Genomic DNA, 20,827 nt, shown 5'->3' on the forward strand with positions numbered 1-20,827 from the left:
AAGAATGCAGTTATACACAGAAACTACATTTACTGAGAGAAATCACAGCTGAGCTACAGCCAGGGAAAGTATCTCTAAAACTATAAAGCAAATGTGTGTTTTATATTGTAAAGATGCTTAGATCCAAAGCCACTTGGAGAAGAGAGAAAAGCAATGCAATGTTTCACATAAGGAGGTCAGCTCATGTGTAGATGCTAAATGCTTTCGAGATTTTATTGTATACTAAAATGGATTTACAGTGTTTACATCTTTCATAGTGTTAAGGTTTTTCACCGAAACAATTGATGTGAAATATGGCACATATCTGAGCATATATGCGATATATGTTTTAATAGAAATCATGGCCATACACAGATATGAAGAATAAAAACGTTTGGAAACATGCAATAAGCTAAAAATACAACGCAGGAGGTGAAGCGGACAGCATTTCACGATTCACAATTCACATTGAAACTGGAAAAATCTATAATATCAATCCATCGACATGAAGATGAATAAATGAAGAGAGAACTATTCCGTTAATACATACATTTGAGATGTGGGTCTGATTTTAAGTTCACATGGGAATACATTCGTCATGTGATGTTTTATGCGCTCCGTGCTGAAAGATGTATATTAGCTTGAATCATTTAAGAAATGTGTGAATAAATGTTTAATAAAGTGAATAATTTGTGTGAGGTTTAAAACAAGCGTCTAATTGCAAGCAGCAGTGCGATAGTCTACTAAACAACACATCAACACCATGAGTGTGAAACATTAGAAAGCTCACACACCTTTGAGACAAATACAACTCATTCTTCTAAACATTACAAAGCTCTCTCATGACAGACTGCAAAAAGATATCAAGCACAGGAAACATCTACATCACATCAGGGAAAATCATTTTGCACATGATAGTATGCTTTTCAAATGCATGCAAATCTGTTTCCATTCCCACAAACTCTCTCTTTCTAACAAGCTGGTGTTAAATCAAACCTCTGAGATGATCAACTCAGTTCCGCTGTCACATGTCTTGTGTCACTCTATTAAACATTTATTCACATAGCCGAGCACATTTCCTAAAGGATTCACGCTTATATACAGAAGACATCTTTCAGCACAGAGCGCATAAAACATCACATGACGAATGTTTTCCCCTGTGAACTTAAAATCAGACCCACATCTCGAATGCATGTATTAATGGAATAGTTCTCTATCGTTTATTCATCATGTCGTTTTGAGCCTGTATGAGTCTTTATTCTTCATGACACAAAGGAAGATAACTAGAAGAATTATGATAATCAAACAACACTGACTGAACGCCATTGACTTCCATTGCATCACGATATTAGTAAAACAATGAAATATGAATCTGACAGGTTCTTTTCCCCAAAACATACAATATTTTAGTAACATTTGTTATTTTGTTAAAGAATTGACAATTTTTCAAGGTTTAATTTAACCATTTTATGTAAAATAAACAACTGAATAGATCTGTGAATGAAAAATAAAATATATTGCCATAGTCTACAATACATATCTTAATGTTTTTGTACATTAAACGAGCGTCAGTAGTTTTAAATGTATATATTGTTTAATCTACATATTGTTATACCCCAATGAACACAAAACCACTGAGTCACATGCAGCTTTACAACCATATGAGAGAGAATAAAGGATGAAAACATATTGACCTCAAACTAAATAATTACTTAGGAAAAGGAGTTTTAAATGAGCAGATGCTACAGTATTACTGCACAGTATTTGACACACAAAGGGGTTTTGTGACATTAATTTAATTGACATGTTTTGGTTAAGATCACATTTAAGAGCAGGAAAGCGGAGAGGGTTTATTTTATGTGAACCGTGTGCGGATATCTCTCAGAAAATCTCAAATGAACAAACTCATTAAGTGAAGTGCTGCAGATCTGTCATGAAGGAAACACAATGACGGGCAGCTATGATGATGTTCAGCACGGCAGCAGCGGGACATTCGGTGTATGAACTTGTTTCATGTAGTGTCCGCCATCTGCAATGGCAAGACAAATCGTGACTAGTCTTGCAGATATCTCCAATCTGATTTCCTACTAGCGCAATTATAAATGCAGATATCTCTAATTATCAATTTGACTCGTGAAATTATAATTATGACTCGTCGAAATACAATTGAAACTATCTCAAATATATTTTATGGATAGTCAAACCAAAGGTTCAAGGCTTAAGACGCTTGCCATACACGCATCACGAACGAGCGACAGTGTTTGGGGGAGGAGAATTTGTTACTATATTTGCTATAGCAATTATATTTTATACGAAACTCTGTCATAGCAGCCAAAAGCCAAAAGCTGTTTTGCAGATGAAGGATGAAAGAGCCCAACTAAAGCAAACTCTGATCACAATAATGGAGACTTTAAACATCAATAATCATGGATGTTATTCTGCGGTCCCTGTGAAGCAGAAGTGTTGATCGTCTTCAGCATTTTGACATATTTCCAAGATGAATAGTGGGTGTGGCTCATGAATAGTGGGTGTGGCTCATGTTTTCCGCAGTGAATTGATTGGACCAATAAAAACAGGAGGTTCCCGTATTTTTACAGTAGTTTACCGGCAACCACAGCTGTCAGTATTTTTCCGTAAAAACTGAATTTTTCTGACATTAAATGTTTGTTGATCACCACTAAGCTGAAGAATGAGTCTGTGTTTAAGTCAAGGTCAGGCAATAAGGTGCTGATGTCATGCTGCATGTTGCTTTGTTTAAAAGTGACTTTGATGTTTTTAAGTAATGAATTGAAATAAAATAAGTAAATATAAAGTTTTCACTTTTATGCATTAGGTCCAAGATTTAATTTTAGATGAAGAAGTACTCTTAATATAAAAGACTCAAATGTATTAAGGTCATACACAAGGTCTTTTCTGAAGTTTTACTGGCAATCACAGCCGCCGGTATTTTTTGCTTAAAAACGAAAGAACATTTTCACAATGAGGGTAAACTGACAATTGAGTGAGTGTGAAACATTAGAAAGCTCACACACCTTTGAGACAAATACAACTCATTCTTCTAAACATTACAAAGCTCTCTCATGACAGACTGCAAAAAGATATCAAGCACAGGAAACATCTACATCACATCAGGGAAAATCATTTTGCACATGATAGTATGCTTTTCAAATGCATGCAAATCTGTTTGAAAAAAGTTTGTTTAAAAAAGTTTCTTTTTTGTTAAAGCTGGGTCGGCATGTTTGTGCAGGTGCGTATTGTTTCACAATGTGACATCGCTATTTGTAGTCATGATGTAGTCATGCATAATGCAGTGTTTTCACCAACACTATAGACGATATAAACAAGCTGGCATTACAGCAGGGAATGGAAACATAATAAATACCACGAGTGCTTCGGCCCTTCTTGATCAACCAGTGTTACGTCATGTCTCGTCGCGACTCAAAGACAATAAATCCCACTATAAACACCACATTTGTTGCCTCTAGTTGGAACAGAATTACTAATAATTAGGACTTATGTTGTCTTTTTTTCGACGTTGTGCACGTGTTTGGATTTGCAGATCACAAAGAAACAACAACATCAAACTCAACTCGCGTCAGTCCGTAACAACGTTTCAGGCAGGTCTGGGTGAGCATTCGCTTCTAGATAAAATATTTTATTTATTTAATGTTTATAATTGTTGTGTTGAACCAGCAACATGCATGTGGAACTCAGCTTCACCATCAACTGACCCCTAGAATATGGCTTACAGTAAAACGCTGTAATTTGTGAGGTATGGAAATTGGTATTTTTAATCATATTAAATGTAAAGGGTTTTATTTATTTTAGAAGAAAATACATTTATTGTAAATGAAAGGCGTATTAGCTTTCCAGGTTTATTTGTGTTCAAGATGTTTGACTTTTGGAAATTGTGAAAGAACTTAATTTGAATACAACTTTTAATAACATTTGAATGGGCGGGCTTAAAGTTATGGACACAATATAGTTTCAGTTTTAAACCTTTTTTAATAAAAACCTTTCTTGTTAGATTGTTGGAAGGTTTCATGTGCCCAGTGGTTAAGTTAGTCAAAAGCTGCTGATCATTATTTATTATCTATTACACTATTACTCTCTTAGCGGCCGCTCTTGATCTTTATTTCATGTCATCAATGGGGTGTATTTTTCTTATTCTGTTGTGTTGTCTTTGGGTTTGACTCCAAAAAAATTCATGAAATGAAAGACAGTCCAAAATGTATAACGTCTTTATTCAGGTTCTTAACAAAGACTGGTGGCAACAGAGATCAATGCATGTTCACTTAGCACGCATTCATAGCGTTTATATGTAAATGAATCTCAAGCACTGTATTCCTGATGAATCACTTCTGACCGCTGGATGTGGAGTTGCAGCCTGTGGCTGAGTTAAGGACAGAGGATGTTAAATTACTTGCAACCCCACCTAACATCCCAACAAAGAAACAATGTTCAGGGTGAGAAATGTTCTTTTTTAGCTCGGAAAATAATTAATTAATTAAAATGAACGGCATACCCAAATATAAACATCCTCCTCCTGCAACTGAAAAAAACAAAATAAATTGTACGTTTAGACAAAGAAGAGATGCCAACTGAACTTCTATTTAATGCAAAATGATGATAATTGCGATGCATAAATCAATTTCTTTATTTACTCGTGTAATTTTGATTATGATATGAATGATGCATGGCTTACCAAAAGTAGAAACTCTCGTTTTTGGATCTGCCGTCAATAAACAAACACCTTGGGGAGGAAAAAGAACAAGTCTATAAACTACTCCATAAATTTACTTGATTCAACATATTTCACTGAAATATGCTCAAATCTGAATAATGTTCAATATGTTTTATTCTACAAGTTATAGTTGCAATACACCAAGGGCAATTTATTGGAATAAAGAAACAAATACAAAGCTAAAACACAACAAAGACTTGAACATAAAGAAAGACTCAGTGTCAGTGAGTTACATAAACACAACAGACATTTTACTGGCAACCACAGCTTCCGGTATTTTTCCACAAAAAACTACAGAACATTTTTCGCCGTGTAGATTTTATGGTTCTACTTGAGAACAATTGTTGTAGTTTAGAACATTACTCACCAGTGACACCACCTCCAACAATAGTTGAAACTGGTCCAATCAAACGACAAACTAATAAAGTGAAAAAACATAAGAACATCAAAAGACTCAATAAAATAACCAAAACACAGCTTAGAGACACTCACTTAGAGAATCATTTTTCCCTTGTGTTCCTGTGCCTGCGAAAGACATGCTTCCAACTTCAGTGTGTAACCCTTAATAAGACTGCACATAAAGAGACTCTTAGATAAATACAAGCAGTGAAACCAAAACTAAACCTTCATTCATCAGCTCTGCCCAACTACATATTTAGCCACATTAAGAAGCTCTGATAATCCATATAATTTATATCATTGCTCTGATACAAAGTAAAATAAATATGGGTTTTGAAAATCATCGGATGAAAGGTTTGGAGAGGTTGGATCATATGAAGGTCTGATTTGTTAAACTGTACACTGTTGGCCCTTACCTGCCATTTCTAAAGTAATAAATCAGGCCACACCCAAAAATCTGACAACAATTTGTTAGAACTACAGACAATACAACACTGTGGGGGAACAGGTGCAGTGCTTGTCTTAAACTAATTTAAGAAGTCAACAAATAGTCAACTTTAAAGGTAAACCACGGAATGTGGAATGAGGAGGAATCAGTGCCGGTCCTAGACGTATGGGGGCCCTTTGTGAGGGCTCTTGTCATAGGTAAATTAAGATACACATAACCGTAAACTATGAGAAATAAAAAATCATATATCAATTAACACAGCTGACAGCTTCCAAAAAACAACATTAACGTGCAAATACAGTGTGTTTTTACTAAACTTGATTTGTGCAGTAAAGTATCGCATCACCTTTGTAAATCTTTGTAAAACCTTGCAAATCAAGTCATCAATGTTTACAATTGAGTGTTTGATAGGCCCATTCACACTTTGAATCCTGTTCACCCGTCTGCTCTCTTCTGTCCATTTCAAGACATAAAAAGCATTTAAATTGTAACTTCCATATGAATTTATCATTCAAGATGAAAAACAGGCAGAATAATACAAGAATTAACATTCCAAAGCCTCAGCACATTGCTCAGAGTTAATACTGACATCATAATCTTTAATAATCATCATTTACAGCTGCAGAAATGAGTCACATTAAGTGCTTCTTCATCATTCATCACGCTCATTACTGACTCATTTATGACCAATCCAAAACTCCATCTGACAATTAAAACCTATCAACAGCCAATCAGCAGTGCGTGCCCGACACACACGCTTTGACATTTACAGGGTCATGAATATTATCAATCCGGTCGGCTGCATTCATTTACACATTCACATTGCATTTCTACATTTGATCTCAAGTCACTAGCATTGCAGTCATGCTGTACACTTGATCTTTTACTATTAGTAACTTACAGCGTGTGAACCCAAATTCACTCTAATGATATAAACTAGATGAGGAAAAGTTTGTGAACAAACTTTATGTTGGCTTGAGAAAGTCTGGTGAAAAAGTTTGAATTGTGAGATAGAAAGGAAAAAGAGGTTAGTGTTATAGATAAAAAGAAAAATTGATAAAAAGATAAGTAGATAGGCAGGTCTAATTTTAAAGAAATTTAATAATTAAAGTTAATAATTTTAAAGAAAGAAATATTTTAAGAAAAGAGCTAGAAAGGAGAAGAGGTTAATAAAAAGATAAAGAGATAATAAGATAAAAAGACAAAGAGATAAAAAGAAAGAAAAAGAGCTAAAGAGATAAAAAGAAAGATAAAAAGATAAACAGATAAAAAGATAAAGAGATAAATAGTAGTAAGATAGGTAGGTAGAGATGAATGCAGAGATTTATAGAGAGTGTGTGAATGTTTATTTTTGTAAGTTGTCAGTTGACATTTGGAACATAAACATCTCCCCTGAACATTCCGTCAATGTAAGTCAATGGGACTTTTTTGAGAGTTTGATTGGCATTTTTAGGAAAACCGTAAGTCCAATCCCTTAGAAAAGATATAGCAACTCGAGTGAGACCAGACTGAAGATGCGTGTGAAGTTTAGTGGCTGTAGCTTAAAAGCTCTAGGAGGAGTAGCAGGCAGAAAATTTTTGTCGGAAGAATAATAATAAGTTTATTTAGCATAACAGTATGTTGGCTCTCTCAAGCCAACATAATTACAAGAGATCATCTAATCATTTGGTCATGATTTCAACACCAACTCACACAAAGCATGATCACCCAATCTGAAACTGCATCACACAGTTAACACGATGATGTCACAGTGATGTCACCATCAGCTTTCTTCTGACTTCATCTGATTTTATACTAGTATTATTTCTACCTGTGAATCGTTTTGCATGAAAATCTAATATATAATTGATTAGTAAAGTTCAACCGGACAGAAGCTTGAATTCATATTGTCAATCTGAACATTTCTGCTCATGCTCTGGATAATCTTTCATATTTTATTACAGAAACTGGCTCATGTTATATCAGACATTTATGATTATAAGACTGAAGCATTATTGCTTGTTTTGCTTGAACTTGGACAGAATCCTGTACTTTGCTGTGCCGTTCATGAGAACGTTTCTCACCTAAAGATATTAACAGATGACAGTAACACTTCTTACATAACCAGTTTGATTTTGTGATCCCACAGCAGGTATCTGCAACCAGAGATGTAGTTTATGCCGTATCTTTCTTTGTCTTTCTCAGATGTTTCCACTGGATATAGACAGCTGATGATGCCGGTCACGGTTTCAGCAGCAGCGTCTACGTGACCTGCCACCAATACTAAAACCAATACAAATAATGTATAAAGATAAAACCAATACACATACTGTATAAAGATTTCCAGCCATCACCAAAATAATTGAATTGTGGTTTACTCGATTTATTCAAACTCAAGTTGTTTCGAACCTGTTCACATTTCTTTGTTCTGCTGAACACAAAAGAAGAAACTTTGAAGAATGTGGGAAAGCAAATAGTTCTGTGGCACCATTGACCACCATAGTTTTTACTTTTATTTTTTGTCTTGGGTTAGTAAGTAACCATTTAGCAACATTCTGACAACCTTCCACATACCTACGACACCAACTTTCATTTTCTGATCAGTTCTTCCGTTTTATTATCAGAAAGTCAAAATGTACCAGAACATCAGAACTCGAGGTGGGTTTAATGGCATGTTTGATACTGACCAGCAGGGGGAGACAAACACAAACAGATCATGTACAGTAAATACAGTAAGGACATGACTGAGGCTGCTGTGATGGTCACAGGTCTGGACATTGGATGGCATAAAATTATTCACTGGGTTAATGTGCCTCATGTGATCTCGTATAATATTAATCACAAACTAAAAACACTTCGAGGTCTATAAATAACAAATGAATACAAAAAGCTTTTCGTTGAGTTTTGTTTTGCGATTAGCAGTGTTGAAATCTCGTCCTTACTGAAGGTGACTGTAGCATCACTGACAGAATGCTCGTGGAAACAGACAGCTGTATACAGCACATAGGAAAATAAACACATAAGTATCAACTACATCCAATCTTATTATTATTTTTTTCTCTTACTAATACTTATTTTCTAAAGGAGACAACTACCAAAAGTCGTAAGACATAGGATCAGGATCAGCATTGAAGACAAATTTTCCAAGCGAAGTAAGGTTATACATATTTGCTATGTTTACAACAGGAGCTGGTGGGTATAAATCCAGAAAGTGGGTCCAAAAAAAGTTTGCCAAGAAGTCCAGTATACCACCTAAACTCCTTCGATCCCAGTCAGACCTGAATGACTTTGAGAATCCTTGGAAGATTTAAAGGTAATAAAGTGAACGTTTTCACTGCTTCTCTTTTGCCACCCATATTGTTCCAAGTGTTGTTGTCAAAAGTACCTATACTTTATTTAGTAAAATGTTTATAGCCATATAGGTAACAGTGAAAGAGAGAGAAAGAAGACGAAAGACATGGATGTGATATTACAACATATCCTACATGTTCATTAAATGTAATTGTAACTGGTAGTTGAAGATGAAGTGTTTTAAATGTTTTCATTTGGATGCCTTTTCAGTGGTTTAGTCCTGGTTAAGGTCTGGAATTACATGGCATCTCAAAGTTGACTGTTGAAGACAGGGCCAGATTAACACTTCGCTGTACCCTGAGTAAAAATATTCAAGGGGCCCATCATCACAACCCCAGGATCACCATAATCTGGCAAAATACCGAATAAATAACAGTAATAGTCAATATACTCAATATTTCAATAACTAACTGCCATCAAGTGCATTTTGATGTACAGATGTGCAAATGCTCATAGAACTACAGATGCACCACTATGTTCTCTTGTCAAGACCACTCAGTCATTATGTTATGAAAACAAAACACATCGGCATCATTATCATTTGGCAAAATTGACCCACTACATAGTCACAAAAAATAAATAAGCAACGACTTTCAAAGCATCCAATATTTATTTAACAACACCTTCTCCCAAAACAAATGCATAGAATTGATAGAGCCATCACAGAGGAAGTCCACAGACAAGACACAAACAAAAATCCATTGAATCCATCTCCTATAGAATCAAGTAGCATTTTGGTCCTCAGCTAATTTTAAACAGAAATCACCGTCACCTCAGTATTCAACAGGACAATCAAGTTATAGCGCAATATAAACATTTTGAAATCTGCTGTTTTCTCGCAACAACAATAAACAAACAAAATTTACAGCATTTTCATGGAGCCATTACAAGGAAAAATGTATCAAATGCAGTATCATCTGCTCCTAAACTCTTTTGAACTGGTTTTAAAACAGAAAACAACCTGTCACATCACAGTTCAACAAGACAGGCAAGGGTTAAACATTTTAGTGCAATATAAACATTTGGAAATCGGTCAATTGATCTCAATTAGACAAGACAAAAATAAATGCTAAATAATCTGGCAAAATACACAATTTGAATCCTAGATAATGGAGAAGAGCATGTTTAAACTTGAAATGCTTGATTTCATTTGGCGAACATCTTACACGAGCATTTCTCTGGACTTTGAATGTGAAACAGGTGCTGCTCGCAGACTCGACGAGCGGTTCAGATGCGGTTAGACTCGAGACCCATCACCTTCGCTCTCAGGGCTGTGAACATTAGCTCGAGCCGGCAGTGAAGAAATGTTCTGGCTAGCTGAGCTGTCCTCGTTGACGGGCGGTGCCTTAGCAGACTAGTTGCTAACATTTACTAGTGTTGTGGAATTTTCTTATTCCTTAATTGAGTCAACTTTTGACAAACGGAATACACAGAGAGGTGAGGTTACTTTGCAAATTATTTTATTGTCGTTTAATCTGCATCATAAGCAATGAGATGGTGCAGAGAAAAGGCGCTCTTTCCTCCTGCACACAGAGTATATATTAAAACGTGACACCCCCTCCCTTTGCCCCCTAGCTGGTTTACGAGAAGTGATGTCCATTATTCCAAACAGAACATCTTGGCCCCTGCTCGAGGGCAAAGGCAGAGTGGTATGACGCGTATAGAGAGAAACATGATAACATTTGAAAAGAAAACATAGATAAACACTTCGTAAACATATAGACAGACACATCAAGAAGCTAGACTAGAAAATTTCCATTACACTAGCGTAAAGAAATTGCCTATTTTCGGTATATATTTAAAAATTTCTGCGTTCCTGATATCCTTCTCCCTTTTAAATTTCCGATTAGCGCTCCCACTAGCTACACATTTTTTGAGTCGTGTTGTGTTGTAGCGATTGCCGTTGCGCGACCGGCTCAGTGCACATTGATTGGTGTTACCGCCCGCGGGGCCCTTTAGAGGTCGGGGGCCCCTGGGCAATTGCCCATATGGTTAATCCGGCCCTGGATGCGTGCAAAACACATTTAACACTGAGAGCTATAATGGCATTGAAGTTCCTTAGTCCTTTACTTGCTTGCGCAAGTTGCAATGAAGATATAGCCGATTTCTTTAACAGCGTTTTCCATTGTCTCCGGCTTCTGTTTAACTGGCACATTTACTCATACGAGCAGGGCCGGATTAACCATATGGGCAATTGCCCAGGGGCCCCCGACCTCTAAAGGGCCCCGCGGGCGGTAACACCAATCAATGTGCACTGAGCCGGTCGTGTGACGGCAAGCGCTACAACACAACACGACTAAAAAAATTTAATCACGGAGTAGCTAAATGGGAGCGCTAATCGGGAACTTAAAAGGGAGAACGATATCAGGAACGCAGAAAATGTAAACTGTATACCGAAAATAGGCAATTTCTTTACGCTAGTAAACGTTAGCATTAGCAACTAGTCTGCTAAGGCACCGCCCGTCAACGAGGACAGCTCAGCTAGCCAGAACATTTCTTCACTGCCGGCTCGAGCTAATGTTCACAGCCCTGAGAGCGAAGGTGATGGGTCTCGAGTCTAACCGCATCTGAACCGCTCGTCGAGTCTGCGAGCAGCACCTGTTTCACATTCAAAGTCCAGAGAAATGCTCGTGTAAGATGTTCGCCAAATGAAATCAAGCATTTCAAGTTTAAACATGCTCTTCTCCATTATCTAGGATTCAAATTGTGTATTTTGCCAGATTATTTAGCATTTATTTTTGTCTTGTCTAATTGAGATAAATTGACCGATTTCCAAATGTTTATATTGCACTAAAATGTTTAACCCTTGCCTGTCTTGTTGAACTGTGATGTGACAGGTTGTTTTCTGTTTTAAAACCAGTTCAAAAGAGTTTAGGAGCAGATGATACTGCATTTGATACATTTTTCCTTGTAATGGCTCCATGAAAATACTGTTAATTTTGTTTGTTTATTGTTGTTGCGAGAAAACAGCAGATTTCCAAATGTTTATATTGCGCTATAACTTGATTGTCCTGTTGAATTCTGAGGTGACGGTGATTTCTGTTTAAAATTAGCTGAGGACCAAAATGCTACTTGATTCTATAGGAGATGGATTCAATGGATTTTTGTTTGTGTCTTGTCTGTGGACTTCCTCTGTGATGGCTCTATCAATTCTATGCATTTGTGTTTGGAGAAGGTGTTGTTAAATAAATATTGGATGCTTTGAAAGTCGTTGCTTATTTATTTTTTGTGACTATGTAGTGGGTCAATTTTGCCAAATGATATTGATGCCGATGTGTTTTGTTTTCATAACATAATGACTGAGTGGTCTTGACAAGAGAACATAGTGGTGCATCTGTAGTTCTATGAGCATTTGCACATCTGTACATCAAAATGCACTTGATGGCAGTTAGTTATTGAATTATTGAGTATATTGACTATTACTGTAATTTATTCTGTATTTTGCCAGATTATGGTGATCCTGAGGTTGTGATGATGGGCCCCTTGAATATTTTTACTCAGGGTACAGCGAAGTGTTAATCTGGCCTTGCACGCATCGAGTGTACGAGTGTTTTATAGACTTGTGTGTGTGCAGAGTTTATATGTATGTGCGAGTGTTTTATAGACTTGTGTGTGTTTAGAGTTTATATGTATGTGCGAGTGTTTTATAGACTTGTGTGTGTGCAGAGTTTATATGTATGTGCGAGTGTTTTATAGATGTGTTTTGCACGCATCGAGTTTGTATGTATGTGCGAGTGTTTTATAGACTTGTGTGTGTGCAGAGTTTGTATGTATGTGCAAGTGTTTTATAGTGTGTGTCCAAATGCCCAATCCCATATACCAAATTTATTTTCAACTTGGACTTTGTTTCAAATTTAGACTTTTAGTTTATAATTTGACTGAAAAATCCCTCCATAGTATGATGTCCGTGCAATGCCCAAAGTTCAGTTAATCAGCAACTGCTAACCAACAAAGGTTTACTTATACAGGTTTTATACCAAGGCTGATGTAGTCACTCCTGACAAACACACTACAGACAGTCCACCTTGAACACAAGCTGAAGAGAACCGTTAGCACAATGTTCCAGCCAGTTTTCGATTCGGTAAGTATCCAATCATTTTAAATCAGTGTTTTTTAATCTTTGTCTCTCTCTGACTGTTGGAGCTCATATTGTTATGGAGAGTTACGGTCATCATGAGAGAACATGATGTTATTCTTTTGGCTGTATTATACAGAGTTCATAATTCCAATGTTGATGTGAATTTTCTAAATTGTGGAAGAATTATATGTAAGAGTGAATGTATAGTATTTATGATTCATTATCGTAGATGAACCAGCACAACTTAATCTGAGAATTTCAGATATAGACACTTTGAACCCTTTCAACTCCTACAAATCTTATTAACACACAAATATCAAGAATATTGAAATGAATCTCAATAATGGTAACATTGTTAATTCTCAATAATATAATTAAGATATTAACGGTGTTAATAGTGTTAAACACTAACCAAACTTGATACAAGAACTGAAAACAAACACTTCCCACAAGTGGGCCATAAAAACCAAAAAGGAAAACCAAACAAGGAACTTGGAAATAAACATACAGTGTACAGGTACATGAACTTGTAACACACCATACAGGACAGGAAACATGTACAACGAACAAGCACAAGACAATAGTCAAGAGGGCATTAAATTGTGTAACAAAGGAGATAACGCTGGGCAGGTGTGGGTAATGAGACACAGGAGGAAAGCTATACTAGAAACGAGAGGGGCGGGGCCAATGACGAGACTGGAGAGAATGCATATTATGTCCTGATTGACAATAATATGTTTCTCTCCACATAAAACACGTGAGACTGTCATGATTCTGCCCCTAGACCAGAAAACCAAGACAAGAGAAGGCAGAATCATGACACTGTTTTACTTGCATAAATCTGATTTTAAAAATGAAGTAAGTATTTAGATGATAAAAATGTTTTCCACACAGCTTGACGCTTATGAGGTCCAGGGGGGATTATTGGAAGGAATGATTATTACTGTATGTGGACGAGTTCAGGCAGATTCCAACAGGTAAATCAATGCAAGAATGTTTATGCACTGCAGTTCATGTACACAGGTATTTAAAAGTGCTTTACAAGAAAATGATTGCAGAGAAGAAACAACATTAAAATGGTTTTTAAAGGTAATAAAAATAATAATAAAGCAAACTGTGAGCAAACAATAATATGAAAGTAACATCTGATCGACCAAAAAACAAAGATATTTTATGTTGTACTGTATTGGATGTTTTAGTAAAGGATCAAATTTATTATTTTTCCATTTAAGTGTCCTAAAATAAGACCTTCAAATAGAAAATCAGGTTCAGACCCATGTGAAAGTCAGAATGATTAGAATGATTTGTTACAGTTTCATCTTAAGTTTTCAGGTGAACCTTCTGCACTGTTCCGATGTCGTTCTGCATGTTAACCCACGCTATGAGAATGGTCATGAGTATGTAGTGCACAACACCTTACAGAACGGCTCCTGGGGCTCAGAAGAACGCGCCGAAGAATGTCCGTTCCCTAGAGGCAAACCATTTGCACTTCAGATTTTTGTCACACATGAGCATTACAAGGTTTGTTCTTGACTTTGTTAGGCAGGCAAAAAAATATATGTTCAATGTCTACCAGCACAGGTGTTTATCTTTTGGAGGGATAATAATGTTTTTGTTTGACTAGATAAGTGCCAATGGGAAACCCCTCTGGGAATACAAACACCGTGTTTTGTTCTCTCGCGTGGACAGCATCCATGTGAGTGGAATGGTGGATGTAAATTTAGTTCTCGTTCAGTTTCCTGAGGTGAGAAACAAACATATGCATGCAACTCTTTACCACTATTGAGTAAACCAAACCCTGATAGCAAGTGACCATTGAATCATTGTAAATTCATCAATTCTAAATTATTGTTTAAACATTGATGTTGCCATTGAACTCCCTGATAGCACACATACATCTGTCAGATATCCATCTGATGTCTGCATTTAAATCTGCAAGACATATTTTTTGTTTGCTCATCTGCACTACATTTCTGAGAAGTCAGATGGCTTAATAACATCCATAAGATGTCTGTAATATGTTTAGAATTAAGACCGTATGTAAAATGGCCTTTTCTAGGATGTTTAGCAGATGTTATCCAGATCTTACCTGCCCTGACAGCAAGAAACCATTCATTCAAAATTCGCCATCGATTAATGCTGAAAACTTGACATTTCATCAAACCACCATCCTTTTGATTAGTGTTTGATTTGGGTCTTTTGATTTGTTGTAGTGTCACTATTGACTAAGTTTAAAAACTCCCCAACTATCTCTGTCCCAATTCCCGGGGCTGCAACCTTCTAAAGTTGCAGATTTAACAACGAGTCTTTATCTTCAAAGCACACGGCCTCAAAAGTCCAAGAAGCAAACTACAATGAGATGGCCTAGCCTTGTGGAAAACCTCATTGTGTGGCGACAGCAGCAGGATACAGCAGATACATTTTTTACCTTTTTGAACAAATAAGTAGCCTGAAAAGTGATGTTTAAATTGAGAGAATATGACATGTTTATATATTAAGATAGCCCAACAGTATATTCAATTTACTTTCCTTAGAAATTGAAAACAAAGTAATGCACCAACAATGTTAGTGAAAAACATCTTGCTTATTATTAAAACACTCAAATGTTCGTTACAGGCGTGCAATGAATCTTGGAAATAGCCAAAGCTGTGAAGGATACGTTCACTCTAACCTTAAAACCCTGTAGAAATAGGATCGCATTTGAAGCAACCTTAGAATCAGGACAGCTTTACCAGCCTTAAGTCTGGCTGCTTTGATGCAATAGGTCTTTTAAATTGGGGCTGAGAATGGATTCGAATCCAAGGCATTGAGAGTTGAGTCCAATCCATTAAAGGAATCAACTCCTCTTTAAGAGCCTTTATAAACCCTTAGCTGATGTCATTGATCAACTAAATGATATTAGTTTCTTGTCTAAAACAGGGCAGACTTCAGAAAAAGCTGATGCAAGAAGTCTAGAGCTGTGAAATACTCTGCATCATAAAAGCAAATGCAGATATAATAAGATGTACATTTAACAAATCATATAAGTACATTTGCTTTTCAGACAGACTGTAAACGGACTGTCTTCTCTTACTCTAACTGCGTGAAGACAATTACATGTAGGCCTGTATAAAGCACAGTCTCACAACAGGTTTACTTGGACGTCTGTTTAATGGTGGATTCACATTAGGCAGGAATCGAAAACCGCAGCTAGGAATTGGATTCGGAATCGACTCCAAAAAAATCTGAATGGAACAGCCCTACTTAAAATGCAGCCCTCTAAGGATCCAGCCCCCGGATTGGGACATAGCTACTGTAGATAGTGAGCCTCATCCGCTGGACACCAATCATATAGCAGACTAGACCATTTGACCAATCAGATCAGAGTAGGCTGGCGGAAAGTAGGGGATAATGACTGATGATTCGCCAAACGAATCATTTGAGATTTAATCAAGAAGTAAGGTAAGAATAACTGTATATTATAACAGATACAGTGTCATATTATTTGATGCTGTTAACTGCAATATCAGCTCAGTTGCAATACAACATTGCTGTTGAAAATGACCCCCGCATTCTAGTTTTTCCACTTCCAATCAGTTTGATTTAAAAATTGTATTTTGCTGGAAAAACATTTTATTTTTCATTTCATTAACAGCCTCTGTACGCTCCAATTCCCGGAAACTTTGTAAGTTATCAAACATCCTTTGAAGACAAATCATTATTATGGTGATTTTGAAAATGATCTCATTATGGTGATTTTGTTTTACATGTAGTTTAAAGATTACAGGAAGCTGCTTACTGTTAAACACAATGTACTGTAAATACAATTACTTAGATGATTCAACGTGGATAAAAGGGCTAAACAGTAGTTTTATGCAGAATCCCATTACAGCATATCAAAATGTTTATTCTGACACCCATTCAGAGGATCCCGTACAAAAGCATCATCTATGGTGGACTGTATGCTGGCAAAACCATTGTTATCCAAGGACTTATCTATTTTCATGCAAAAAGGTTTGACATCAGCATTTCTCTTTGTTGCACATGAAATAACACATTTCAAAAGATCTGCTAAAAGTCCACCCCTGCAATGCTACACTGTATGCCCGAAGAGTACAATCCACAAAAAATGAGTTAACTGAAATAGTTGAGTTAAAAGACAAAAAACAACCAGTGAATTAATAAAAAAAGGTTAAAATGTAACCAGACTACCATTATGGTGTCCAGTGTTTGCTTAAGTTGGACTCTTGGCTCTACAGTACTACTAGAATGCTTGCTTAGGTTCTCTGTAACTGCTGAAACAGTGTGTTAAAACACAATTGTTTGGGGTAAAAAGCAAAGAAATCTGTGTGGCTGTTTATGCCTTATTCAACATTCGAAAGTTTAGACCCTATCTCACTGAGCATGCAGCACAACTCCTTGTCCAGGCCCTGGTAATCTCAAGGTTGGACTACTGCAATGCTCTCCTTGCTGGTCTTCCTGCAAAGGCTATCAAACCACTTCAGCTGGTTCAAAACGCAGCAGCACGCCTCGTCTTCCAACAGCCCAAAAGGGCTCATGTGACACCCCTTTTCATCTCTCTCCACTGGGTACCGGTTGAAGCCCGGATCAGATTCAAGTCACTGATGTTTGCCTACAGGACCACTGTATCACTGGATCGGCAACGGCATACTTTCACACCCTACTACACCCCATCAAGAACCCTGCTTTCAGCCAATGACCGGCGTCTTGTATTGCGTCTTCTCATAAGGGCAGTAAATCTCTTTCCAGCTCATTCTCCTTCACAACTTCCTGGTGAACCATTCTTCCCAACTCGGTCCGGTCAACCACATCTCTCACAACCTTCAAAAAACTACTTAAAACACATCTCTTCTGTGAATACTTGACAGATAATGAAAAGAAAAGCTACACTAACCATCTCTCTTCTCTCAACAGGTAGTGGTTTAGCTTTTGTTGAAACTAGTAACTTTGTATTAGCACCGATTTTATTATTGCTCCTGTATGACATATCGCTTATTGCTCCCTGAACTCTTTAGATAAAAGCATCTGCTAAATGACTACATTTAAATGTAAACTATGGTGACAATCAACAAAATAAAACTTCATGCTGCAAAGCATGCTGGGTAACATCATTGCACAAAACTCATTCATGATTCCCAGCATGCATTGCAGTTGATCTGTTTCGCTGATGATTTTCACCATTGTTGAGGTTTGTATGATGAGTGTTGATTGTCTAAGTGTGTCAGTTAACCAGCCTTCAATTCGACACAATCCTTGTGCATTTATGAACTGAAATATTTTCACAAGTAAGAAATGGATCAAACTTGATCTTTTTTCAACAGCTTCTGTGTGTTTAACGGGAGAGTAGGGAGGATACCCAGATCCTGACACCTATATTAAAATGTACTCTTAACTTTCTTTATGACGACCTCTGTTTTATCAATGAGAGAATTTTATTTCTGAAGCACTGAATTAGTAATTAAAGAAAAAGAAGCAAAGAGTCAAGAGCCCAACTAAAGCAAACCCTGATCACCATAATGGTAGTTTAATGACTTCCTAACTTTTCTTTAGTAAAGTGAACAGTATTATAATAACTTAAGTAATGAGTCAGCAGTATTTAATTATACTTGATGAGTGAGTTCAGACAACAATTAATAACTAATAAACTCATTATTTTAAGTTCAGTCTACTTAGAATTTAGTGCAATCCCCCTGGGATGGGCTGAACCTTTTAAGTTCACTTTACTCAAATATCAAATACACATTACTTAATGTTTTTACGGGAAACCGGTATCCTCAAAATGTTGAAGTACACTCAACTTCTCCAGGTTAACACTGTACTCTTCTCTTTTCACCCACAGTTTAGAAGTTAGTCTGCGGCACAAAACTGGAGTTGCGTTCAACTACCATTGTCATTTTGACAAGAATGTTGTCGTGCTAAACAACTATGAGAAGGGAGAGTGGGGAGAACCAGAACAACATGACGAAATGCCATATACAAGCGGACAACATTTTCAGGTAGACATGCAGTTTTATAATCCCTGTACATACACTTTTTAAATGCTTAATGTGATCAACTAGAAGTCCAAGAAAATCTGACTTTTCTTGGTTTGTTGGTTGAAAGTTTTATATTTTATGTCTTGCATTTCAGATGACTATTTGTTGCAGCAACAATCATTACACCGTGTTTGCCAGTGGCGTAGAAGTTCACACTTATGTCACCCGGTGACAGGGCCGAGGGTTATTTACCACACTCCGGAGGAGCAGACACCAGAGAACACCAAGAGGCGGACAACAAGGATGAGTTTAAAAGGTAAGTTTCTTTATTAATCTAAAAGGGATAAAAGCAGGGGTGGGGATGCTCGTGGCTGTAGCGTGGACGCAATGAAGAAGCGGGGGCTGGTAGGTGCTTCTCCGTCCTTCAGGTAAGGATATTCCTCTCTTGGTGGGCCTGTGGCTGTAGCGTGGACGCAATGAAGAAGCGGGGGCTGGTAGGTACTTCTCCGTCCTTCAGGTAAGGATATTCCTCTCTTGGTGGGCCTGTGGCTGTAGCGTGGACGAATGTGAGGAAGGGGGGGTGCCGGTAGGTGCTTTTCCGTTCTCCAGGTGAGTATACTCCTCTCTAAGCAGGCTCGTGGGACCGATCGGGACTTTCCTCGTCGTCAGACTCGTGGAATTACTCGTGGGGCAGGCAGCTTCTGGACTTGGATTCGTCAACGTGCTCACAAAGCCACCATCCAACTCGTCACAGTAGCTCCCTCTTTACTCCCTGTAAGGGACGGACAATTCGATAGTGAGGCAGGCAGTAGTAGGTGAGACAAAAACCGGGTACTTTACCAGCCTCCACTCTCGTTCTGGATATACTGGAACGGCATCATCGGGAGAATTGGCAAGGCTGGGTTTTCGCTGAGGCGGGATACAGTGCTCGTGATTCGTGGCAACAACGGAGCATTGAGTTCTCCTTCCTCCTCTACGCCAGGCACACGATCGTTAGGGTCCTGGAAACAACTACGGGGACAGTTCAATTCGAATACATCTTCAAGGTTATAGACCAGTTTCATCCATCAGAGACTCAGAGAAAACAGTTGTTCGATCTCACCACACTCGTGCATAAATCACTCTGGTAAATCCTCACACGTGTTGGTTTCACTCTATCAGACACTGCAAACTCACTCTCTCTTTACAGCGATTAATCAACTCGTTTCTCTCCTCTTCATAGGGCGAATGATCCAAAGGTTAGTAGTTCCAAACGATAAAACCCGTGCTCGATGGTCTCCCCAGCTGGTACAGTTTCTGTTCCTCACTCACCACTCACCGCCACCACGATGATCCTCGAGCATTCCTACAGCGCTTCACAACTGCACGAACACTCTCTTCCCCCTTCCTCTTCTTTCTTTACCATGCTTTCAGCCTCTCTCTTTATACTGAAGCACATGCTTCAATGAAGCGCTAATCATTAGCTTCAGCTGGCGCTCGTTATGGTGTCGCACCGGCATTTCTTCCCCCTAACAACGAGTCGCAGTCTCTCTTCGGTTCCTGGTTCGTTCACCCGGTGACATCCTCCCCCACCGGATCCGTTCTAGTCCCGAGAACGGGGTCTAGACTCCTATTCTCTATACCTGATAGGAGGTACTCCTCGGGTCTCCCGCTGGGAGCGTCGAGCTGGAGCAGCGGGTTCTTCCTCCCTGAGTTCAGGAGTAGGGGCTCTAGGGAACGTAGCCCAACCCACCCAAGGTGGTGCAGGGGCCACAGGCGCCGGCGGCTCCTCAGTCTCTTGCCGCGGATAGTTTGGGCAGGGGCGAAGCAAGTTTCGGTGCAGAATTCTCACAGGGCCGGCCTTCCCCTCTGGCCGGATGGTGTAGACGGGCTGG

General features: G+C 38.0%; 1 protein-coding gene across 1 annotated transcript; it reads left to right on the top strand.

The window, feature by feature from the left end:
* Positions 1-12,859: 12,859 nt before the first annotated feature.
* Positions 12,860-19,185, top strand: LOC306897067 (galectin-4-like; the record flags this gene model as incomplete). Its single annotated transcript, XM_079461542.1, has 8 exons — positions 12,860-12,981; positions 13,873-13,955; positions 14,311-14,499; positions 14,603-14,722; positions 16,613-16,642; positions 16,883-16,971; positions 18,818-18,974; positions 19,108-19,185. The coding sequence occupies exons 2-8, from the start codon at positions 13,926-13,928 to the stop codon at positions 19,183-19,185; spliced, it is 693 nt and encodes a 230-aa protein (XP_079317668.1). The 5' UTR covers positions 12,860-12,981; positions 13,873-13,925.
* Between the last annotated feature and the right edge of the window lie 1,642 nt (positions 19,186-20,827).

The sequence above is a fragment of the Barbatula barbatula genome, assembly GCF_947034865.1.
Source record: "Barbatula barbatula genome assembly, chromosome: 8".
NCBI lineage: Eukaryota > Metazoa > Chordata > Actinopteri > Cypriniformes > Nemacheilidae > Barbatula > Barbatula barbatula.